General features: G+C 40.6%; 1 protein-coding gene across 2 annotated transcripts in view; it reads right to left on the bottom strand.

Annotated features, from left to right (window-relative positions):
- Positions 1–19,827, bottom strand: part of NCAM2 (neural cell adhesion molecule 2) — a 529,363-nt gene that overhangs the window by 196,999 nt on the left and 312,537 nt on the right. For both annotated transcript variants that reach the window (XM_019528766.1, XM_019528767.1), the window contains exons 6-7: positions 12,854–12,971; positions 8,109–8,269 (exon numbers count right to left, since the gene is read on the bottom strand). In XM_019528766.1, the coding sequence (XP_019384311.1) occupies positions 8,109–8,269; positions 12,854–12,971 (279 nt within the window). The remainder of the gene's footprint in view (positions 1–8,108; positions 8,270–12,853; positions 12,972–19,827) is intronic.

Raw genomic sequence — 19,827 nt, 5'->3', positions numbered from 1 at the left:
TCAGTTGCTGGGGCCATGTTGGCAGCAAAATATGGTTTGGATCACAGATAGTAGCTTGTCAACCCAAAAATGACTTTACCTGACATTTGGTTGGTGGCACTGGAGATTCCACCAATGCTTTACTCTGGCCAATAGGGGCCTGATGTTGCCATTGCTCAGTATATACCCTAGGTATCTAGTCTCCATGCATCCCAAGTGACATTTAGTAGGGTTGGCTGTAAGGCCAACTGCTTGTATTGACCACAGCATCTCTCTCACCTGCTGAAGGTGTTCTGCCCACACATTGGCAAATATCACCACATTGTCCGGATACTGGCTGTATATGCCTGGTGTGGGCAGAGTATTTTGTCCATTAGACATTGGAAGGTTGCAAGGACCCTGTGGAAACCAAAAAGTAGAGGTCGAAAGTGATAGAGTCCTCAGGGTGTTGCAAAGACTATTATTTCTCAGGACACTGAGTCCAGAGGTATTTGTCAATACTCTTTGGTTAAATCCAGGGTGGTTATGTACCATGCATTGCCTATTTCTTCTATCATTTATTCTGGGCATAGGATATGCATCACACTTCGAAACTGCAGTGATTTTATGGAAACCAATACAAAACCGGATGGTGTGATTGGGCATTGATACCAAAACATATAGGCTACTCCACTCACTAGCAGATTATTCTATTACCCCTAGGTCCAGCATTTTATTAATCTCTTATTTTACCATTTCCCTCATCCGCACTGTTATTTTTGAGTATCTCTTCTGAATTGCACAGCCTGGCTGAAGGATAATGCAGTGTTTGATCAGCACAGTTCTGCCTGGAATAATTGTAAACACCTCTTTAAATTCCACAAGTAGACATTTTACTTCAACTCGTTGAGTTGGACTCAAAGCCTCCTGTAGTATGAGGGCAGCCACTGATTTTTTTGAAGGGGGATCTGCAATCCCCAGGCCAGCTCCCAGAAAACATGTAGGGACCATATAGGCTTCTCTGGTCCTCCAAGGTTTCAGCAGGTTGATGTAACATATCTGTGAACCCCACCATTTCCCTACTAAGTGTACTTCATAATTTACCTCGTCTACCCTCCACAGGACCTCAAAAGTGCCTTGCCATTTAGCCTGCAACTTACTCTCGGAGGAGTGGAGAAGTACTCTGTTCTCTGGCTGATAAACCCAGAGCCAAGCATTTCTATTATACTGCTGTTGCTGCACCTGCTGTGCAGCCCTGAGATTTTTTTTTTTTCTTTTTTGCAAGAGCACCCACCAGATTTAATCTTTCCTGTAGCTTCCAGACATATTGGACTACATTCTGTGTTGCTGTCCTCTGGGCCTGCCAGGATTCTTGTCAGAGATGTAATGCCCCAGGGCTGCCTCTCAGAATAATTCAAAGGCCAAAAAGCCCATGGAAGACTGTGGGGCCTCTTCAATATCAAACATTATGTACAGTAATAAATGGTTCCGAGGCAATTCTGAGACAAATTCTCAGCATCCTCTTCAGTGTCCAATTAAATCTTCCAACTAATTCATCCAATTGGGGATGGTATACTGAAGTCTTTACAGAATGGACCTTCAATAAGCCCCAAACTTCTTGCAGTAGACCATGGCTTGGTCTGTCAAAAACTCTCAGGGAATGTACACCTGGGAGAATATCTGTAATAGCTCAGAGGCCCCAGTTACTGCCAAAGCTGAACCGTCACAGCCTTGGGGCAGTGGGTACCATAGTTGACAAGGATCAGGATGAACTTGGACCCTCTTGAGCTGGTTATACTGGTCCCACCAAGTCTACCCTAACTCACTCAGGGGATAGACTAACCAATGGAAAAGGTACCAGTAGGGCCCTGCAAGTGTGTTGGGGACCCATGCTGGCACTCGGAGCATGATGCCCAATGGTTCTTGGTATACCACAGGCCAGAAGAAACTTTACAGTACTATAGCTTGCGTCTTTTCCACTCTCAAATGGCCTCCACATAATATATCATGGGCCAGTTTCAAAACCTGGATGCAATACTGCTTTGGCACTGATAGAATTGCCAGGTGCCTGTGGGACTGTCTTTTGTCACTCTCATCAAGAGGTTCCTCTGTAACACAAAATTGGGTTCCTGGGCTGCTAAGCTTGCTTCCACTATGACTCCATTGGCCCGATCCTTTCAGCCATAAAAGGGCATATACTCCCTTTGATCACAAATGAAACCCAGCCCTCCCCCCACCTGATCCAGTCCACCCTCTTGAGGAGTTCCTGCAGTCTCTTGACCCTCTGAATTCTCCGAAAGGCAGTTTAGACTGCATTGAAACCCAATCCCTTTCTCTGAGCATTTCCTCTGGCATGGAAGGGTCTCCCTCCTAACTCATTGCCACTCTCATTGTGATCTAGAGGAAGATCCAAAGAGTTCAGGGTCTAAGAAGGGAAATATTTCCCTCAGCTGTGGGTCAGTGGAATTGGAGTCTATCAAATTTGAGCCAATTACAACAATTTGCCCAAGTCCCAGGTTCATCCCACCTCCACTGGGTAAGCTAAATGGCTGGCCACTACAGCTATCATATTAACTTCCTCTCCCCAGTGGTTAAGCTCAGCGGTGTTATGGAGTATGGTGAGATATCTCCATGGATACATGACACACAAACATACTAATTCACTGGGATGTCTGTCAGATTCACAAATTGCTCATGGACAAAGTTCTGACTAAAAAGCCCAAGTCTATAAGCCCTACACCATGGACATGGACATACTCAATCTTAACTGGGCCCATATATCCCTTCTGGTCTGGGCTCTCATGCCATGCCTGTGATACATAGGCAGAGACATACCTACAGTTCCTCTGAGGGCAGTCCTGATATCAATGACCCTTCTCGCTGAATTGGAAACAAGTTATCAGAGCATCTCTTTCTCTTCCTACCCCAGGTGCCTATCATTTCCAAAGGGGCCACTGAAGGGCCCTTCCCCTCAGCTGGGTTCTTTGAATAGATGGAGGCCGCTTTAGAGAACCTGCCTGTTTCCTCCACCGTACAGGCTTTCTTGACCCTGGGACATCCTGGCCTCTAAGGGAACAGGACAATTTAACTCCACCGCCATGAAGTTGGAGGGCAACCAGCTGACATTTGGGGTAGGATGCATAATAGTCTTTGTTTTCTTGGTATATCTCAGGGCAGAAAAAAACTTGCCAGAAATATATCCTGGGTCTCTGCCACCCGCAAATGGCCTCCACATAATACATCATGGGTTAGTTTCAAAACCTGGCTGCAGTACTGCTTTGGCACTAATATTTGGGACTGCCAGGTCCCTCTGGCCTCATCTTTTGTCACTTTCATTAAGAGGACCCTGTGTTACACAAAATGGGGTTCCTGGGCTGCTAAGCACATTTCCACTATGACTTCATTGGCTCAACCCAATCATCTACAAAGAGGGGCATATACTACCCTCTGATCTATTTCTGGGTAGCTTCCCTACAAGCTGATCACATGGTGGTGATACACCCACCTTCAGGTTCCTACTGGGAGGATGCTGCAGAACTGCTCTTGGGTCACGAGTTCCACTATTTCCTCAGCTGACAGAGTTAGGGTTTAGCCAGAGGGTGCACAAGTTCTTTAATTTCTGAGCCATGGCTCGAAGCTGTGCATTTGGGTGTGCAAGTTCCCTGTCAGAACTTGCAGTGGTAAGCAAGTGGTGAGACCCAGCTAATCTAGTATGACAACTTTAAGGGTCTTAGAATCCCAAGGCAAATCTGTTTCTGGTAAGTGGTCTGTGCCTCCCCAGTTAATAGGGCCACCCTCACAGCCCATTCATTCTGTTGCCACTGATAGGACTCTGTCTCCCACTCAAACGTCATCATGAGGAAGGCCTCCAGGTCATCTTCAGGTCCCATCTTCATTAGTACTCTACCCTATATCCTCTGGGAACCTGATGACTCACCAACTTGGGTGCAGGTTTGTCTTCACTCCAAATGGTGCTTCAAGAACTCCTGCCACTCCTGCTGCTGCTCCCTCTGGAGCTGCTGCAGCTGCTGTTTCTTCTGGAACTGTCGCTGCGGGAGTTGGAGCTGCTGAACAGCTGCTGTGGTGCAGCCCCTCCAGCCATTTTAGCAGGGTTCCTGTCTCTACTACTGGAGTTAACTTAGAATGCCTGCATTCTCCACCACCAACTGCATAAATGTTTTTATAAATTAAAAAAAAAAAAAATGCTAGGCCTCACTACACAGGATAGCACATGCTATCTGATAAAGAATTGGTAGCTGTGCCTCTAATCCTTGAAAGATTTCTTCCACTATGGTCACCAGCATTCATTTGGTGCAGATGAAGTTGTTTTGGCCTTCAGTTCCTCCTGTCCTGTGCTCAGAGGCCTTAATGCCATGTAGGAATAATATGAACTTTTTACTCATTTGAAGGAGAAAAATGCATATCTGAAACTACATTTAAAGTATGCACAACTTCTGAGGGTAGAGACTTCAATTTTCTTCCTGTAGAAAGGCCAGGATAAGGTATTAGCTTTACGGATGATTACTGGAAGTCTGCCCCGTGTAACAGGAGTAACATTGAAGAAAGGTAAATGTGCTTGGAAGAAGAAAAGCATCTCAGGCAACTTTGTCAGAGTAAAAGCAAGCATGGGATTTTTGAAAGATAATAGTACAGATCTATGCACAGCTAGGAAGGTTAGGAATCAGCTAAGAGGTCTGTATTTAAATAAATGATTCTCTCCTTTTTATCCTTAGGGGAAACTAACAGTAGATGGAAGAATAAATCTAATGGAAATATATCCAGATGATATAGCTGGTGCAGGATATGATTAAACAGAATATTTTTGAGACAGTAAGATTTGTTAGTGTGATTGGGAGAAAAACTATTTACACATTTATTTTAGTTCACTAAAATTAACAAAAATCAAAATAATATTTCTGCAAAATCTACTCAGAATACTTCTTTTTTTTTTTTTGCTGTATAAACTGCATAATTTTTACATATACAGAATGATATATTGTTCTTTGTCTCCCTTCTACTACCTCATGGGCTGGCAGGATTAACCAGGTAGTGTGTTCCGGTGAGGAAGAGCGGGGCAGAGGAGCCTCTTGGACGGGCTGCACTGAGTTTTCAAACATCTCAGATCACTGTGTTGTGCCTTTTGGGGCAGAGGCCATAAGACTTACTGCAGGCAGAGAGAGGCCATGTTGCAACCTCGAATAACTAACCTCAGACTGCTATATATGCATATCCAAGAAGTGAGTACAATCCCCCAAAATTACATGGCACTATATATCTGTGTGTTTGTACACACACACACACACACACACAACCAGAGACTATGCAGGAATCTTTTCACTAATCTGTTTACTAGTACAATGACCAAAGAGATTACTAACTGTCTTCCTCAAACAGAAAACTGACTTGAGCAATGGGAGATAAGCAGTCACACGGGAAATAGTGTAGCAAAATTATCTAGGAATAATCCAGCCATGTTTCTAATGCTCACCCACATCTTAGTTATCAGACTCGGTATTCTTATAAGCAAGGGTGACAATAACATGTTAATTTTTACATTCTGAAGCATCGTAGTTTGCTGGGTTTATTTGGTCTGATTATATTTAAAAATAATGACTCATTATTTAAAAGTTTTTTCCCCACTGAAGCTCCTTATTGCTGTTGATAAACTTACATGAAAACAAAAAGATTTTTAGGTCTCCCCAACACCTTTTCTTACTAAATTCCTTTAAAATAGTTTAAGAAGAGTTGGATGGTAAACTAAATAAGAACCCTTATCTTCAGGCCATTGGGTATTCTGAAATAAGACTATTTCAGGATATTAAATTAATTATTACTTTGTTGGGATGGGACAAAAATCTTAGTGCCCTCACTTGGTGCGAGACCAACTATGTCTTAGAGTCAATCTCTCTCCCCCTCTGTCTCTTTGGTCTGATAAAATTTTAATTATTTATACACTATAAAATAGATTTAAAGGGACAAGAATTATTTTATGGTAAATATATATATGTACATATACACACACACACACACATATATATATATACACACACACATACACACACATACAGTGACCCATTATATCTGTAGAACTTTCATGAACAAACTGTGGTCATAGTCCTGATGTCCAGCTCCAATGGGAAGTTCCTTTCATTGGAGTCTCACTGGAATGGAAATGAATAACCCTATCTACACAGAAATGTATTAAAGCTACCACATTTCTACCTATGTACAAAGGTTGAGGCAGAGAGCAGATTTCAGAGTTCAGAAATGGCTATATGGTTCCTAACTTTGTCCTTTAATCATTAGGATGATCAGATATTATATGTAATAATAAATAAAAATGTCTTATTAATATATAGAGTATCCAGGTTGTAGCCATATTGGTTCAGAGGCAAAAGGAATAAACTCATGGAAGAGGTGATATCTCCTATTAGAACAACTAGATATTTGCAAACGCATTTATTTGGAGACTTTACCATACCTTCAGCTCTCCTGTGAAATACAAATTTTAAATTTCTACCTAGGAGAACTTTTACAATCTTTGCGCTCTCCTATGCCTGATAAAGGGTGAGTATGCCTGAAAGCTTGCAAATAAAATAATTTGTTAGCAAATATCTAGTTGGTCTAATAAAAGTTATCACCTCTTCCACGAGTTTTGATTCCTTATCAATTTAGATGTATATTCAATTATTTAAAGTATATGTATTTATGTATTAAGATGAAAATATAATGTAAATTGCATAGTAAACAATGTATGTGTAAACATTTATGAAATAAACTGAAAAGCAGAAAAAAAACCACTTCTTGTTTTATCTAGCTGAAAAATATTGCACTTAACTACGTAGCCTGTTGTTTATTTCTAAGAGTTTCCTCTCCTACCCTTTTCACAGTCCAGTAGTCAATTCTTAAAAGAAACCTAGAAGGTATTAACAATTTACTAATTAATTGTACTAAATCTAACTAGCAGATCAGCAGATGCTGAAGATAACAGAACTTCAAAGTCAAATTCTTGACTACAGTTTAAAAGAGCCAAGAGCAGAGAAAGCTTCCCCAGAGACAGAATGCAGAAAGTTGACTGTGTAGTAGAAACTAGGGGTGTGCAAAGTGGGCCATATTTGATTCAGATTTGGCCTGATTCAGGGGACAGTGATTGGATTCACTGACTCGGATCACTGTCCCAATTCAATTTGGCCAAATCCGAATCTGAAGATTCAGTTCTGATTCAGAGATTCAGCCATAGACACAGCTTTAAAATGTTTTTCCTACATGCCTTGAGGTACCCGGGATTGTGAACCATGCCGAGATGTGGGACACTCCATCCACCCCACCAGGAGGCGGGGGCCACTTCCAGTCCACTTCTGGGTCTGCGGAAGAATCCCGGGTGCCCAGGAGGCACCAGTTGTTGAGCCGGGAGGCATGGTGGCAGGGTGTCCCACATGCTCTGCAACAGAACTGGAAGTGCTTCTGGACCATTTCCGGATCCACCTCTGAGAGCACTGGGGACCTCTCCCGCGCTCCCATAGGACACTCCATCTGCCCCACCATGTCAGCGTTCACAAACTGCCTGGTACCTTGAAGTATGTAGAAAAAACATATAAAGCTGTGCCTATGTCTGAAGTGTCAAACCTCTCCAAATTGAATTGAGGTTTCCAATTCAATTTGGAGAGATTGATGGGTCTCCTGATTCAATTCAGATTCAGAGATTTGGTCACTAAATTGGGCCAAATCTCCTCTGAATCATATCAGTGACTGAAGCTTCACACAGCCCTAGTAGAAACCTTGTAGGATCATCATTGCATATAAAAACTCACAAATGATAATTTCAGTTACTACTGTTCCATACTGTCTCTTGCTCATGATATTTAAAAAGCCAAGCAGACTACTACATGGATATTAAAAGTCAAGTCTTTATATCATCACTTAGATTTTTTTAAAGAACTTATTTCAGCAACAGTATTGGTTTAATCCTTAAATGGTATAAAATGGCAGATTTCCCCTGACTTATTTACGGAAAGGTGTTATCTTTTTTGTCTTGCACAGTACCAGCAACAGCAATTATACTTACCACAGAATGTGTACCTATATAGCTTTTTGTATTACACAATACCACCAATAGCAATCAAATTTATCATACACTATGAAATACTTACCAAAAACTTGGAGGAATGTTTGTTTTTTATCATTTCCAGCTTTGTTTTTTGCTTCACATAAATAAGGACCTGCATCAATATTTTTTATATTTCTGATTGTTAATTCTGTATGGCTTCCTTTCAATATATATTTTTCACTTTCTTCAATGAGTTTCCCATTCCTAAAGAATAATAAAAGAATGGCAAATCATTTGGGATGCTTCATAATCTCAAAGACTGTTCTGTGAATGTGTCAATCCCTTTAAATTTATTTCTGCTGAAGAAGAGTGTTATATTGCTAATGTCAGAAACATTAAAAAGGTTGTGCTGCTTGCTGGCATTGTATTTAGAAGCCAGTTGATTTTAGCTTGATCTAAAATGTTGTAATAAGTATCAGGATGTCTTCATAAATATGTTTAAATTCCAAGCATAAGGGAATCATTCTGCATTGCATTTAGATGCTCAGAAATCCTTGACACAAATCTTTCGCTGCCAGGTTCTAAAATACAAATTAATTAGAAGCAGTACAACACTTCCATTTCCATAATTTTAATATTGATTCAGTGACAAAAATATTTCTGTGAATAAGCCTGAATAAGAAGGTTTCCATTCAGAACAGGAAAAAGAAAAGAAAGAAAAGAAGGAGGCAGAAACATTTCAAAGCAAATGGTTACCATTCACATGTGTGCAACAATTTATAAAAATGATTTTCTTTACTTATATGTAATATATAGTGGCACATAAACAGCTCATCATTTTTTTTCTTTTTGGTCATTGCTGGCTAGTGACAATTTAGCAAACAGACATACCTCTAACCACAAAAATGAATTCTGACCAGACAACATAAGAACAATGAAACCTCAGAACAGTCAAAGAGCTGCTTTAATCTTGATTAATCTATTTTAGCACCTTGGCAACACACGATTATCATGCTTACTTCATTTCATCTACTTGGTTATAATCCTAATTCTTTTTATTTCTCTTCATAGTCTCATGATCTTGACCTTATTTCTGTTGACCAGCTATGCACCTTCTTCACTTGGGTTCCTAAATAAATTGCCTGACTTTAGAAATGTTGAGCTACCATATCTCACCATCCGTGAAAAAGGGATGCGTAAAATGGATTTCTAAAAAGTGAATGCCTAAGATTGGATATCTAAAGGTGCTGACAGACATGGGTGGTAAGGGGGGGAGGAAACAATGTACACTCTCCCAGAAGCAGCAGCACATTACTTCGACTTGGCTCTGCAGCATCTGTAGAGATTGGTGCTTCTGCAAGGCTTTTTGGCACTTTTAAACCTGATTCAATCAGCTGTTAGATAAAAACACTAAGAAAAAACACTAAAAAAAAAACTGTACTAAATTGCCCAATCTCTACAGCTCTTGGGAAATCCGGGTACAACTAATGCACTGCCTCTTCCGGGCATGTGTTGGGCTTGGCATGGGAGCATGCCAAATTTAACATAAAGCACAGGTTTTTTTCCACATCTACAAGCAGCTTAAGTGTCTAAATGTGCATATCGATGATAAATTTAGGGTCTACATTTCAAAATTATTTTAATTTCTTTATATTTACTTAATGCCAAGAGTCATCTTTAATGTATTATTTTCTAAATAATCTAATTCTTCAAGCAGAAAATTCATTTCTTGGGAATACTAATGTTATGCTAGCAGCATTCCATTGGAAGGATTTTCTCTTTCTTACATTTTAACAATTACCATCACTCCAATTTTAATCTGTTTATGCCTATATTTTAGACACTTTATGGTAACACTGATTCATTTCCTTTTCAAGGCAAGTTATTATATTGTGTTAACTTTGCTTTTAGATAGTTTCACACAATTGCAGTAATTCCAATACGAGATACAACAATATATCCAAAGTTAAAATTGGATCCAAAAAAATGTCTGTTTATCATGATCTCCCTTATACCCCTGTCTATTTCTAAGTGGAGATAAGATTATCCCCAGGACCTCCAGGGAAAGGGAGAGACTAAAATTAATGTTGATATTACAGAATAAGCAGACACATATAACACATCAGAACATCAGAAGAGTTTTCTGTTAATTCTAAATCCTGTCACTGGAAATAAAGAATTAATTGAAAATCAACATATATGTAAGTTATCTCCATGTGTAGAAAAAGCCATGCTTATTTCCATAGGGATACCAACTACAGCTTGTGGGACTGTGGTTATCTGCTAGACTTGGAAAATAAAATGCTCTTAGTCTAGTTTTTTCTTTCACTTTTATTGAGTTACCCTAGTTGAATTATATTATCTTCAATAGAGATACCAGTGTCAGTGAAAGAAGAATCATATATCCATGAAATCATATATCATGTATCCTCCATGTTCATGAAAATGTAACTGGGTACATTTCCACAATAAATAAATCAGTAACTAATCCACGCTGATATTTCTTCTCATGTATGTTTTAAAGTGACTGACCTGTAAGCAGTCTAATGATTGTTAGGGAAAATGTTGACACATTAGCTCAATTGCTTACATTTTGTATGACTGCAATTATCTAAATGATTATCTAAATTTCAAATTAAGTTTATCTATATTTCCATAATAGCGCAGATACCAAGCAGTCAGTTAAGATCTCTGAAATTATACACAGATCAATGGAGGATTGATAAGCTACTTAATTTGGCCAGAATTTTGTTTACTGAGATGCAAAACACAAGAAAATTAAAAATAATGTTGGCATGTTTTAAAGCTCAGTTGCCTTTACTGTTGTAGCACCATTTTGTACCATGGCTGAATTTGACTCTCACTGAAAGCAATGTATGGGAAATGAAAATTCCAGAATCAATATATTTTTAACTCTTCTAAATTCTGACTTCATTCAACTGTAAGGAAGTTAAATATATAGAAAGACAAATTTAATTTTTCAGTCTTTTAACAGGTGTGTGGGGGGGAATTGCTTAGCTTCAGTAGGAGTATCACCGGTGTCAAAAAGATTTTACCAAAAGAGAGAGAGTTTTAAAAATATATATGAGAAAGAACTGCATATTTACAAAACTAATTACATGTATATGTATGACATTAATTATATGTAGGAAAGTTGTGTTGAATAAGTCCCCTAGTCTGTTTAGGGCTGGCTGTAGGCTGTGTGTCACAGGCCTTAGCCTTCACTGCCTCACCCTAAGTGCTGCAGACAAGCAGCAGAAACTGGAGGAGCAAGGGGGAGCCTGTAGCCCCCGGTGGCAGTGGCAACACTAAAAGTGATGGGGAAAAGGGGAAGTGGCACCTCATTGAGAGCCTTCAGGCTGTGATATACTGAAATATTTAAAAATTAGAATATTCTAAAAATATTACTTAAGACGTTTCAAACTTAGAAAGCATCTTTACATAAGCTGGTAGATCTAGTCTTTCCTTTTTGAAAATGAAAGATACCATTGTGGAATTTTTACTTCTGATAAAGAGGATGGATGTTTGGAATATCAGAGGGTTTTTTTTAACTAAATTCTGAGAATACTGACAGACAAGAAGTATATTGTATAATAAGATCTCGAAGAAACTGCAAGTTCTCAAAGTATGAAACTTTAGTTCGTCAATTCAATATAACTTTTAAATGAATTTGGGCTTTGCATTTTTTTCTTGTCTGTTACAAACTTTTTCTAACTGTATTAATGAGTGAACTGAACATTGTCTTGGTATCTACCCAATGCAAGCAAGGTGTAAACAAAGGGAAAACACAATATATCTAAGCTAAATTTAGCAGTCTTTAAAAGTTCCAAATGCTGGGTAAGAATGATATGGGGGAATTGATGGGAATGCCTATTGAGTTTAATATACTCCAAAAATATGCACTGATCTCTTGATGTTTTTGAAAAAGCACATATGGAGACAATTTATTCAAGCCTAAAATAGAAATGCACATTCATAAGGAGAATGTGAAATATTTCATATTCTAAAAGAGGTATGTACCCTTGCTGAACTGATCAACTTTAGAAAAGAAAGGAATGCAAGATTGTTATATAAAAGTAAGGAAACAGAAACCAATAAAATGTTAAAATGTTTACGGATATTAAGGATAATAAGTTGTCAGAACTGCACAATTTTAACTATTCAAATCTCATTGACTTCATCTGGAAGATAAGCCAAATACTCCAAAAGCAGTCATCTGTTTCTAACACATTCACAGCTGCAAAATTATCTAAGATACATCTGCAAGCAATTTAATCAAATATCAAGCACAGAGTAACAGAATACCCAAATGCGAGACCTGCCACTGACTATCATATGAAACAATCAGTTGAAGCTAGACCTTTATTTTACATTGTACACTATAATACACAGTACTCTGTACGATTATAGTATACAAGTTTTATCTATACTTTTTGCATCTTAGTTTCAAATTGGATCAAAGCCTGGAAATTTCACATGTAGAAATTCAGAAATAAATGGTTTCTATTTTTATTTGTTTTGTTCTTAAGCCAATGGTATACCACTTTAATTTATTCTACCTTGTTTCAAAAGGAGTTACTTTTAAAACAGATTCTTGATATTTTTAAATTTAATTTTCCAGTTTCTCTTGCTTGATGATAACAAGAGTGCAATTTAATTTGTAATAAGCAACTTGTTTCTTAGGACTGACTTTGTTTTTTTGTATCTTTATAGCAAATGTTGTCATCAATGCTCTTCAAACTGCCAATGAGACAAATGGAGGTAGAATACTGCATTTTTATTTCAGTAATATATACGCTCCAACCGTAGTTTAAACCTTTCTGCTACAGAGATATATGCTAAACTTACCTATACCAGATGACTTCAGGTTCAGGAGAGCCGGTGGCTCTACAGAATAAAGTAATTGCCTCTCCCCGATCTGCTGTGGCATTAAAGGATTTCTGTAGCACAGTAATTGATGGAGGAACTAAAAGAAATGTGAACAGTACATGTGAGGTCAGCTAATTAAAAATATGATATTTCTATTATAGCTGTGGAAACTTTAAATAGAGCAACTCTTGATAATCTTTAATTTACAAACATAAATTGAATTCAGGCTACAGTATTAATTGCCACAAAGTTATCTGCATTACTGTAGTTCCTGTGTAAAATGTAGCCAGGAGGATTCCACTTAAATGTTATCAAGATACTTCGGCATGGCTTCTTTTGAACTAAGTAAGAACAAAGACAAGATAAGCATCTCACTCTCTTTATATGAATTTTATTTAATAAGCATTAAAAATGTTTCTAGCCTTAGCTCACATATGCATGTCATTGCAAAGATACTGATTAGTGTTAATTTAACTACCTCAAATAAAAATGCGCCCCTCTTCTTCTTTCTTTTTCTTATGCAATTGTGTAATTGACACCCAACCAGGCACTGATGTGAGACAGTACTTTCAAATTAGGTGCGAGGCTGTAATGTTCTTTTTGATTAAACATACTTAATTCTTTTAAACAAATGACGGTATATTTTCTGGACAGAAATATCTTCAGCCTAAAATGGTGCACTGTGACAAGCTTGCATGCACAATAGATTTCTAAAATTACATTTTCAAAACTTCTAATTGTTTCGTGAAAATGTCTGCCTATTTTTGATAGGATGGAGTTACTTAAATAATAGTTTGCGCAGAACATTCTCGCTAATGTACATAAAAAAAATGCAGGTGTAAGGGACAATAAAGCTGAAGTGGCTATTTAATATATATTTTTGTGTTACTAATGTTATGATACAAGCATAGACTTAAGACAGATGGTACAAATTTTAATGTCCATTAAGCATTCTACTCAAAGTGTATTCAAATTATCTATTATGCTATTGTAATATTCTTACCTGGGTACGTACCTCCAGTAAGTAACAAACTATCCCAGGGGTTTTCAACCTTTTTTAATAAATGTACCCCCAGTGGCCAGATGTGGAGTGGGGGGTGGCGGGCATGGCCAGACGTGGAGCAGCAGTGAGGGGTGGTGGGTGGCAACAGCCACCACCACATACAACCTTTCCCTTCCCCTCTCCCTGTGTCTGGCTGTCCAGGTGGCACCTGTGCAGACTGCAGAAGGATGCTGCTGCCCTCGCCCCCCACCACAGCCCTTCTCCTGGGAAATGACAGCGTGGGGTGGTAGGTGGTGGTGCTCCATTCCTGCCCACCCACACGTAGCCCCTAGGGCCTTCCTGCGTACTCCAGTTGACAACACCTGAATTACTTTATTTCTGTTGTGTCCATTAAAATCATAGATTTCTTGCCTTTAATGGAACACACAAGAATATAAGACGACCTTAATCTTGGATTCTCTTGTCCAACAAGCTCACACCATTCTTTGTTGGGCTTTAACACCTTCTGCAGTGGAATGCTATCTCTGTGCATGCAGAAATGTAAAGGTATATGGGTGTGAGAATGGAGTCATTTCAGGGGAGAGGAGAGAGTGGGAATGAAAGAGCAAGTCCACTTCTCTGCTATCCAAAAGAGCTAGGTGTTCTAACACCAGACTTCTTTAGAATTGTCCCTCTGCACCTTTAATTTAAGCCAGTGCTGGTGGGTGAGAACCAGGGAGCTGTCCACTTCCTCCCTCCATTCTACTTAAGATTTGCTTAGTGTGACAGGGGGCAGCTCTCGAGACCGGGTCTCATGCTGGCCCACCCACCTATCTATGGGGCAGTCTGCCCAGTCTCACCTGCCATGACTTTGCTGTTCTCAAAACGGGTGGTAAAATGCGGGATACTGCCCGTTACATGCCGCAATGCCCTGATGTCAGGCAGTCCTATCTGAGGCTCTGAACCTCCCCTACACCATAGCCCATACCTCACAGATGGCATCCATGGTGTCATTATGCCCCCAGCCTAGAGCCGGGCCATGCTTAGCCCTCACTGTCAGGATCTTTCACACACACACACACACTCTCCAGCCTCCTCTCACTAAGGGCTCTTGCATTCTACCCGCTCTCACAGGGTCTCTTTCTTGCATCAACAAGTTGTCACGCCCTGCTCCCTCTTGGAGCACCTCCCATAGGCTTTATCCAGATCACACCTTGGGGGGCAGATGTACAGTCTTTTGGGCCTTTCCCATGACTCTCATTTAGACCAAGCTTGCCCTGTCCCTTCTTGGGGCATCTTAACATAAACATACATAAATACATGCTGGGCCACCAGCCCCATGCACTGGGCTCCCAGACCTCTATAACGCACACTTCCCTCAACTTGCTCTCCAGGGGTAGGCCCATGTGCTGCCCTTCAGGCTGACCTTGAGCCCTACTAAACCCTCTTCCAGGTCCTCACTACTGCCCCTCTCTGGAGTTACACATGTACACCCTCCGTTTCCCTCCCCTGTGGAGGCTCAGGTGGTCGCAACTGTGCCTGGCCCCCCCCAACTCTTACATCCTCTTTGGGCTCAGGTGGCTGTAGCCATGCCTTCCCCCCTTGCACTCACAGTGTTGTGGAGGCTAGGGGTAAAGGCACCCCAACATGCCTTTCACCAGGGTGGTAACTGGCCTGGCACTTCCTGGGGGCTCCCACGCCACTAGGAGCCTCACCACCTGCTGCAGCTTACCTAAGCAATGTTTCTGCCTGGGCTGGCAGCAGCAGACTGCAGCCTTTATATACTAGGTTCTCAAAAAGTCTGTTGCAATCAAGCACCTGCTGGCTGCTTGATTCAGCCCTTAAAGTGGCAGGCACTAAAAGTGTTCTGCCACACGTAGGCACAGAAGGGAATCAAGCATTACCTCTGTAAACCAATGACTACCTTAACTATTCCAGCTCATTATCCTTAATAACTTGTGCTTATTACTTAAGAGTAATTGATGACAATAAATCATCTCTCCAAAAGGAAACATTCTATTACTTCTCCAATGCATTGACAGTATGACCTCTATATGGCGGGGGTTGGTTACATGGACTAGAGTCTCAGCAAATCAAAATTATATAGACTACTTCCTACCATGACTGGAAACATTTTATATAGCAACATACCAGTAGGAAAGTGCTTAATAATGTTTAGAGAAGATATACCATCTTTGTGGATGGTGTATTTATTGGACCAGTTCCATGTTTGGTATATGTTTTCTAATTCAAGGTATATTTGAGTTATTTTGTATTGTGTTCCTGCCCATGGACATATGGAAGAACCTAGGTGATAAAACAGCTCTCTGCAGACCAACAGCCATTTCTCTGCTAGCCACATTTTAGGTTTTTATGGTTTCAGCCTCAATTGAATAAAACACATATAAACATTTCAGGTGTTCAGGCAGATATTATTTTCCCTTTCTAGATTCAAGAATTACAAATATTTGGACTTTTCCATACATTCAGTGGAATCTTTAATGTTATCTTTGGCCCAGTCCTAAAACTTACATTCAAGTCGAGGCGATGCTAAAGAGGCAAGCTGACCTGGGAAAAGAAACGTAAATCCTATACACTTAAGATTGTTCATGTTCACCAGAAACTGACAGCCACAACCAGTTTCTTACCTTTCATACTAAAATCATAATGGTGAAATCCTGGACTTATTAAAGCCGATATAAAATTTGCCATTGAAATCAACAAATTCAGGATTTCACGATATATATTTATTGCTAAAAATGAAAGAAAGCATAACCATGCATGTTATAGACTCTCTGAACTATTCTGATATTTTCTTTACAGACATGTAGCATGTCTTTTGCCTTGTTTTTCACATTATTCATTTTTAAAATGGCTGTTTTCACTGCACATGCACTACAGCAGAATTTCCAATGGCACAATATACCTCATCGTTAAATTTCAATAAGATAATCCAGTTTAAATGTTACTTTAATTGCCAACTACAAACTTTATGCCAATTCTTATGTATTATTTTTATCGTCTACATTGCTAATGTTTCAACCTTTAGTGGAATACACTAAAAATAAACTGTTAATCAAAGGACCATCTGAAACGTAACCTTCATAAACTCAGAAGGGGAAAAAATCTTGCCTTAATTCTCCATAGAAACAATTAAAAAGAAAATAGCTCAGGTAAACCTAATTTTCTTGGTAAATCTCAATAAGAATAAAATGCATTCAAAGGCGGCCAATTTAGGCTACCATTTCACAGGGCAGGTGCTCTTGATTCTATAGTATCAGGTAAAAATGCTCTCATTGTCAGAAGTAGGAACATATATGGAATAATGACCTTTGGTACCATATTTAAAATCATACACAAAAACAGTGCTTGTGCAGCTACAGATACATGCCTATCATAGAACTTTAAAAAATGGTTAAGTTAGTAACTATGTTGAAATGATAAAAATCATAATGATCGTGCAATAAAATAAATCCATTTTAATTTTGCATCTGAACATCAGCCAATTCCAGTTTTTATACATTGACTTATTCTATTTACCTGAATCTAAGAATTTAAGATGACCACCTCTCACTTAGAATGGGATTCTATACACGGGAAATTTATAAATGTTATATTTTTTCATGTATAGAATCTAATATTGGACAATCATCTTAAATTCATCCCAACTACCACTGCAGCAGGGAAAACAATGGCAGAAGACAGGCAGTAAGGGGGCAGGTGGCGAGGAAGGCAGAGAGGGGACAGCTAACCCCCTACCACTGTACCCTTCCACACTTACCCTCCCTTGTGCCTATTCCTCTAAAGCCTCAAGCCTTCCCCCTTATGTCTTTTGTCCCCAGAATGGCTTTGGGTCCCCTGTCCTCACCCTGCCCATCATGGCTTCATGCTGCTGCTATATGGTCAGGATGGGACCATGCTCTGTGCTTCAGGCTGCAGCAGAGCAGAGCCTGCTGGGATGGCAGCAAGAGTAAGTGACCTGGGGTAGAGATTGCAGGGCAGGGAGATGGGGGGAAGAAGAGGCTGGGAGGAGAGAGGAGGGCAGAGGGTGGGGGAAAGGAGCCCAAGGCTGTAGGGTGGAGATGAAGGAAGTGCAGAGACAGTGGTGGGGTAGGCAGCTGCACACCCTAACTATACACTTAAAACACAGTTAAGAAAATTTATATTAGTTTTTTTAGTTTGCAGAAGAACAAAACATTCACAGAAACACAATGGGGTATATTATATAGAGGATATTAAAAGGTGAGCTCATTACTGATATAAATGTATACACATGTATATCACCATGCCTAGTGGAGACATGGTGGGATGAAACTTTTGACTGGGCAGTAGACATAGAGGGCTATAGGTTGTTTAGAAGAGATAGGAAGTGGAAAAATGGTGTGGGGGGGGGTCGTGCTCTATGTTAGGGAACAGTATACCAGTTCTACCTTCCAAACGGGACCAGAGGAAGGCTTAACTGAGATCCCGTGGGTCAAACTTCAAGGAGGGCGGGGAGAGAGGGATCTGGTGGTAGTGGTTTACTATAGGCCACCATATCAGGAGGAAGAGTTGGATCTGGAATTCTCCAGGCAGCTGGGGGAGGTTGTGCATGCAAAGGATTTTGTGGTCATGGGTGATATGAATTACCCTGACATCAACTGGGAGGAGCAGTCGGCCAGGTCTAGCCACTCACAAAGGTTCCTGACATGCGAACAGGACCTACACCTCCTGCAGGAGGTACTCGTCCCCACTAGGGACAATGCCATACTGGATCTGGTGTTAGCCTCTGGGGACGACCTGGTGGGGGAGGTGCTAGTAGAAGGGAGGCTAGGGGACAGTGATCATGAAATGATCCAGTTTGCTATTCAGAGAAAAGTAGGCAGGGTAACTAGCACAGCACAAATGCTTGACTACAGGAAAGCCAACTTTGATATGCTCAAGGCAATAGTCAGGGAGGCAATCAGTACCCAGGGTGTAGTTAGTATGGGGGTCCAAGAAAAGAGGTCCTTCCTCAAGAAGGCTATCCTTGGGGCACAGCAGGATGCAATTCCTTTGTGCAGGAAGGTGGGAAAAGGGTCCAAGAAACCTTCATGGCTGAGCGTGGACATCCAGGCTGGCCTGAAGGCAAAGAAAAAAGCGTACTGGCAGTGGAAGCAGGGGGCAGGGTCAAAGGAGGAGTACACCTCCCTGACCCGAGCTTGTAGGGATTTGGTGAGGAAGGCGAAAGCAGCACTGGAGCTTAGATTAGCTTCTGGGATTAAGGATAACAAAATACTTTTATACTTTTTCAAGTATATTGGTAGCAAGAAGAAGTATCGGGGTGACACTGGACCCCTACAAGGCAGGGCAGGGCAGTTTGTGAGGGACGCACGAGAGAAGGTAGAACTCTTCAACAAATTCTTTGCCTCCATGTTCCTGTCCGCTGACAATGGCGTGCTCTTGGGTGATAGCATAGAGAGGCCCAGAAAGAATGCGAGTCCCCCGACTGTTAGTTCAGACCTAGTTAAGGACTACCTGGAGGGCTTAGATGTGTCCAAGTCAGTGGGCCCGGATAACCTTCATCCGTGGGTGCTGAGGGAATTGGCTGGTGTCATTGCGAAGCCACTGGCACGGCTGTTCGAGGACTCCTGGTGCTCAGGCCAAGTCCCAGAGGACTGGAAAAGGGCCAATGCGGTCCCTATTTTCAAGACAGGGAGGAAGGAAGAGCCTGGCAACAACAGGCCAATCAGCCTCACTTCTATCCTGGGGAAGGTCTTTGAAAAAATTATCAAGGGCCACATTTGTGAGAGCCCTGCAGGGGAAGTGACGTTGAGGGGTAACCAGCATGGGTTCGTGCAAGACCGATCCTGCCTGACTAACCTGGTCTCTTTCTATGACCAGGTAACAAAGAGCTTATTTGGGAAGGAAGAAGTCGATGTCATCTTCTTGGACATCCAGAAGGCCTTTGACACAGTGTTCCACCCAATTCTGGTGGGCAAGCTGAGGGACT

This window comes from Crocodylus porosus, unplaced genomic scaffold (genome assembly GCF_001723895.1).
Source record: "Crocodylus porosus isolate Cpor-Errol unplaced genomic scaffold, CroPor_comp1, whole genome shotgun sequence".
Classification (NCBI taxonomy): domain Eukaryota; kingdom Metazoa; phylum Chordata; order Crocodylia; family Crocodylidae; genus Crocodylus; species Crocodylus porosus.
Note: the sequence above shows the minus strand (reverse complement) of the source record. Positions and strands in the feature narration are given on the sequence as shown.